The following is a 6,161-nucleotide window of genomic DNA, read 5'->3' as shown; positions in this document are numbered from 1 at the left end:
CTGCAACGCCGCCACCATTATATGTGTGAAGTAACGAACAAACCCAGCTTTCGTGCCTAATATATTTGTTGCCTCACTGTAGTTTGAAGGCATGTTGATAACACTTTAGCATTGGCAAAATGCATGCAGCTGGATAGAACAGAGACCAGGACAAGCCACTATTGGAAGACCAGTAGTATATACTTGAGCTCGATAGCAAAACAGCTACTTTCTGAATAACAAAAAGATATACGATCGAATATCTTGTAGTACGTACTATGACTATGACGCATGCAGCAGCAGTAGTTGGGAATGAGAATGGGAATGGAATACAGTGGTAAGGCAGGCTTTATTTTATTCCTCTTCTTGTTATATATCAGAGCGACTTTATTCCGCGTGCTGCTTACACGTACGTATCAACGGAAGAAAGAAGAAGAAGGTCGAATGGGAGAGCTTTACACATGGACATGTTTTGGCAGTGCAGAGCCAAAAGGAGGAATGGAATATACACTCAAAGATCAGACGGGTAGTGGGGATTGAAAAATGGGATGCAAAGAATGTCCGTTGCATCAACCTCATGCATGCTTTGAATTTGTTCTCTTCGATTCGCCCCCCTTCTTCCTTCCCCAGTCTGAATGATTGATTTGCTTTCTTTGCTGCCCAGACTGACTGACAGGCTAACACAGGAAGCTTCTTCTGAATGTTCTGTCTGAATTAATAACTGCTGAATTTTGAAGCAGAATCTGTATGTCTCGGAACTGTGTTGCAGATCGAAGACCGAATCATATGAGCATGTCGCCCCTGGCGGGAAGGCGCTTGTAGAAGTTGAAGGGCACGGAGGGCTGCTTGCCCCTGAACTTTGGATGCCGGAGGAGGTAAAGCCCAGCAATGACTGCCACGACCTGGAACGGCGTCACGTAGAGCACAATGGCCACGATGAGCGAGAGCGTGACGAAGATGGACGTCGCCCTGGGGTCTCTCCAGCTGAGCAGCGACTGGGCGCGTTCGCCTTGCATCGCCAAGTCCCCGACCACCGTCTGCACCCTGCCGGCGACGCTCCTCAGCCTGTCATACCTCATCCTGACGACGTCCCCCGGCTTGGACGTCGGGAACGTGTCGAACTCCTCGTCCAGCTCGTCGGGGTGCGCGAGCTCGGCGTACGACAGCACCGTGTCCATGTGCGGCGGCTTCCTCGGCCGCCGCCGGTAGTTCCACGCCCCGATCATGAACAAATATAAGAAGACCGTCGGCAGGATGAGCTCCGGGTAGCACACTAGGATCAGGAACAGCACGTGGACGAGGATCGTCGTCAGCGGGTTCTTCCACTTGCAGATCCCCTCGAACCACTTCCCCACGGCGACGGCGCCGGAGAAGAGGGACGTGATCCGGTGGAAGTTGGCCTTGCTCCGCCGCAGGCTGAACATGTGCGAGTCCACGTCCAGCATGTACTCCACCACCTCTCTCTTCAGCGGCGGCTCCGAGCGCCCCAGCCGCGCCGCCACCAGCTGCATCGCCATGAACCGGAGGTAGTCGAGCTGGAGCACGGGTATGGGGTTCGTGTAGTGCATCTTGGGGAGCAGCGGCTTGCCGTACTGCCCCAGCATGTTTGCCCAGGACGTGCACGTGTAGCGCACGGCGAGGTGGAGCTCGCCCGTCTTCTTCAGCCCCGACGGGGTCAGCGCCATTAACGGGTAGTAGTGGGTGTACACGCGGTCCGACTCCAATGTCGATATGCGGACCCTCACCTTGCCGATCCGCGCGTCCTTGTCGCCGCCATGGACGGCGGCGTTGTCGAAGCAGGCGACGGTGACGACGGTGCAGAGGTCGAACACCTCCCAGGTGTACTGCTCGTTCCACGCCGGCGCCGCCGTGCCCACCAGCGTCCGCGTGCGGACCCACTTGGCGCCGTACTTGGCCACGCAGTAGGGGTTCTTCTTCCCCGCCAGGTTCTTGGCGCTCAGGATGCCCACCTCCAGGATGCCGATGGCGCTCTTCCGGAGCTTCTTCGCCGCGGGCTGCAGGTCGCTGCTGTAGTGTGTCGATTCGTCGAGCACGTGGTAGGCGGTCTCGAGGCTGAGCCTCAGGTGGATCTTGCTGGTGAACGTCTTGGAGGATTCCCTGTCCTTCATCTTCTCCGTGACCCCCGCCGACGCCTCGTCCACCGTCATCCCCCGGGACAGGCTGAACCACCGCGACGCGATCGACTTCGCGAGGTCGTTGCGGGCCACGAACGGCGCGCCGACGGGGATGATGACGCGGCCGATGGCTTCGTCCCGGCCGGAGAGCTTCTCCTCCACGGTGACCACGAGCGGGTCCTCGAAGGGCTCGCCGGCCACGAAGAAGAACTCCTCGTTCCACCCAGGGTTCGCCGACTGCTGCGGCCTCGTCCGCCGGATCTGGCTCCCCATGTGGATCTTCGCGATCGCCGGCGCCATTGCCCGGCCCTTCTCCCCAGGCACCAAATCCTGGGCGGCGATGACGTTCACCTTCAAGTAAATCAGCTTGGGGGAATAGTAGACCTTGGAGCGCGTGCTGGCGAGCCCTTCCTGCGACGCCACGCCATGCGCGTCGGAATGCCAGGCCTCCGGGAACGATTCGTCGGCCTGGGTGCCGAGCCAGACGGCGAGCATGATCTCGCCGCCGTGCCGCAGCTTGTCTCCCCCGGCCTCGGCGAGCTTGTACCACTGCGGCGCGAGCGGGCTGTCGGGGGGGAGGCGGCTGGGGACGTCGGACATGTCGAAGAGCACGCGGCCGACGAAGTCGTCCTTGACGACGTCCTTGTCCTTGACGATGACCTCCAGCTGGTTGGCCTGGAGGTGCTCCTTGGAGAAGGCGAACGTCTGCCGCCACACCGGGTTCGGGTTCTTCTCCAGGTGCTTTGTGGTGCCCTTGAAGTTGCCGAGCTTTACTTCCACGTAGGGGTCCAGCGCTCCGGTGATGTCCTTGGTCGGGAGGTCCCGGGCTTTCACGACGGTCACGTAGAGGTACGACATGGGCTCTACGAGGTCGTAGGTGGACGACACCTTGGACGCCGCCAGCGCCGACCCGCGCGGGCCGAGCTTTGCCGGGAGGGGTGGCTTTGTTTCCACTAGCCCGTACTGGGAGCCTGGCGCCGCCGCTTGCTGCGCCGCCGCGGCGGGGGGCTTCGGCATGACGACTGTTTGGCCCGGGGGCGCGCTCGGCGCCGCCATGGCGTGCAGCGTGAAGCGGCGTGGCTCGGCGCGGAACTCGCGCGGCGGAGGAAGCTCGTGGTCGTGGCTGCTCTTCCCCTTGGATTCCGCCGCCGCCGCTGCCTCCGGAGCTGAGGAAGAAGAAGAAGGCGCCTCGTTGGCAAAGACGTTCCTGACAGTCCTCTCAGGGTCCATGGCGACCGGCTCAGAAGGCTGATCCACGGCCGCCCCCGAAGCAGCAGCAGCAGGATCGCCGTCCTCGTTGATGAGGTAGAGGCGGAGGGCGATGTCGCCGGAGACCCTCGAGAACAGCCCCCTCTTATCAAGCGGGTACCGCTGCAGCACTGCCTCGCCGACGGACCTGGCAACAGAGGCGGCGGCGGAGAGGCGGACGCGGCCGAGGAAGGCGTGGGGGCGGAGCGCGTTGTGGTCGTTGAGGCGGCGGTCGTGGTACACGGACACCTCGACGTGGAGCGACGGGAAGAGGGAAGCGTCGGCGACGGAGAAGACGAGCGTCTGGTTCCACTGGGGCGCGCAGTCGGCGGGCTTGGTGGCGGTGCGCTGCTTCTGGCCGTCGAAGTCGACCTCGACGAAGGCGTTGCAGGTGGCGGAGCCGTCCTTGGGCGACAGGTCCGCCGCGTCGGCGATCTCCACCGCCAGCTTCATCGTCGGTTCAGCCCGAGGTTAGCTAGAGGCCAGGACGACGGGGCATCGTCTCTGTTCTGCTCTGTTCTCGTTCAAGGGGGGAAGGAAGGAAGGAAGAAGAGGCCGTATTAATAATAGCCGGGAGTTTGGAGGGGCTGGTTGCTTTATTTCGCTTTCCTTTGGCGGTGGCGGGAAATAAAAATAAAAAAGGAAAGGATGTGTGGCGGGCCCAGTGGTCAGAGAGTTTGTTGTGCTCGTCGGCGAGGAACTCTTGTTGTTGTAGCTTTTGGGATTTGATTGGGGTTTGGGTTTGGTTTTGGCCGGGTTTGGTATCATGATCTCATCACGAATGGAGTATATATCACCGACGCCACTTTACACGCACGGGATCGACCGAGCTGGCTGTCTATCCAAAGGAACTTATTAATTTGATGGCACCTTTCTATCCAAAGAAACCAAATCTTGCTATAGTCTACTTTGGTTTAATTAGGTTAGCTCGGTATAGTTAGTACTCGATCCTATGTATTTGTCACACGTGTGTTGCACGATGATTACTGAAACCATATATAGGTCTACCGATATGCTGTCGGCATAATCGTTGATTAATTGAAACGACATAAAATTAATCCTAACGAAAACCAACCTCTTAGTGTAATGAGCAGCTGTCGTCCTAGATGCTAGTACGTTCGATCGATCCGCACACGCGTCGCAATGCAAACTCTCGAGCTAAGAACAAACATATATGCATGCATGATGGATGGATGTTTTGTCGCATGTTCCTTTACTATCCTGCCGTGCCAGCTTGTCATGACATATGCGCTTCCGGCCCTAGCTAGCAAACTACTGCGCGTATCACATCTGACCTTGAATTCTCAGCGTTTTATTTGTTGGGGGAACTTACCAATTGGGATGTCCAAAGTGTTTTTTTCTCCTTCTCTTGGCCGGGAGGTTTATCATCAGTTTGGGATATGATGGATGGAAATGGATGCATGCTTTGGTGGGTCGCCATATATTCCTATCAGATTCGGTGCCCATAGCTTTCTCGGAAAGCGGGCTTGCGCTTGCCTAGTCCATGTAGTAGGAGTATTATTTAGGTCGTCATGCATGTGTCTGGAATTTTGGCATGTGTATACTTTATTTTAGGAGAATTGGTGTCGTCAATTGGTCAATAATGAGCAAAATATTGGAACACGTACGTCGGTGCCTCTACATTATCTCTCTGCTCTATCTGTCAACATTATCCTTCCGGTGGAAATATATAGAGAGTTTCTTAATTATTTTATCACAAAATATAGAAATATATATATATATATGCATGCAGAGATCGAATTCTGTTACAGCTCGTCGGGCACCCTAGAATTTTGGAATTCATTTTGAATTCCAGAAAACAACTTGTTTGGTTGGCACGGAATTGGCCACAGGAATTCAGTCTCAAATTTCATGGAATCACGCTAGCTATAACTAGCGGGCATCAATTCTTCTCTAAAAGCCATCATTTCTCTGGAATTGTCTCTCATTCTACAATTTCATGTGGTAGACAAACATGATGTTAATTTCAACCGGAATTCAAATTCAACCAATGAAATCCTATCAAAAATTGGTTTTCATTTATTTCTATCAAATGAAATAAATTCTTGGTTGCCACACGAGCAGTTAGTAAAAAGGCCTTGTTGTGATACTTATACTAATCATACGTGATATCTCTACTAAATTATTTGAAGGGGCCATGGTTAACAAGGGGGGGGAGGGGAACAAGATCGATAGAGTTTCCTCAGACCGATCTTGGATGGACCCTTGGTCATACTAAATCATTTTAAAGGGAAACCCGTAGTACTCCGTACTACTGTTACTGGTACGTACATAAAACTTTTCTTTATTCTGGCAATGATTAATCATGAATTAGTGCCCAACTACTTTGATGAGCAGTGAAGGAGACGTTGACATGTAATTGTACGAGCAGTATAGCACCCAAAAACTGCTAGTAGCCATATATACAGGCTCAAGCGACACCGGCCGGCCTATATACATACACAGTGCCAAGTGCATGCATGCGCGCCAACGTCCATTCTCAATTTGCACCTACCGACCTAACTATATGTCTACAGCGCACTATACATTCACCAACAACCTTAATCTATCTCGTATTTCTCGCTAATATATATATGCATGCATGCATGCCATTTCCTGAATTAATTCAAACGACATCAACTTTTCATGCCCGTCCTTTTCCCCCTTAATTTGATAGTCAAAGCACGCTGGAAAGTCGATGGATCGTCACAAGTAGCTAGTTAATCTACAGTTAAAACAGACCATACCTAGAAACTCTTTTAAGCTTCAGCGAACTTCCAACGGGGATGGATGGAGAGA

At 54.2% G+C, this 6,161-nt stretch overlaps 1 protein-coding gene across 1 annotated transcript; it reads right to left on the bottom strand.

Moving 5' to 3' along the window:
- Positions 1-304: 304 nt before the first annotated feature.
- LOC100845659 (FT-interacting protein 1) lies at positions 305-3,988 on the bottom strand. Its single transcript, XM_003580847.4, has one exon. The coding sequence runs from the start codon at positions 3,813-3,815 to the stop codon at positions 762-764; it is 3,054 nt and encodes a 1,017-aa protein (XP_003580895.1). The 5' UTR covers positions 3,816-3,988; the 3' UTR covers positions 305-761.
- Between the last annotated feature and the right edge of the window lie 2,173 nt (positions 3,989-6,161).

Source organism: Brachypodium distachyon, chromosome 5, assembly GCF_000005505.3.
Source record: "Brachypodium distachyon strain Bd21 chromosome 5, Brachypodium_distachyon_v3.0, whole genome shotgun sequence".
Classification (NCBI taxonomy): domain Eukaryota; kingdom Viridiplantae; phylum Streptophyta; class Magnoliopsida; order Poales; family Poaceae; genus Brachypodium; species Brachypodium distachyon.
This window is presented reverse-complemented; position numbering and strand designations above follow the sequence as displayed.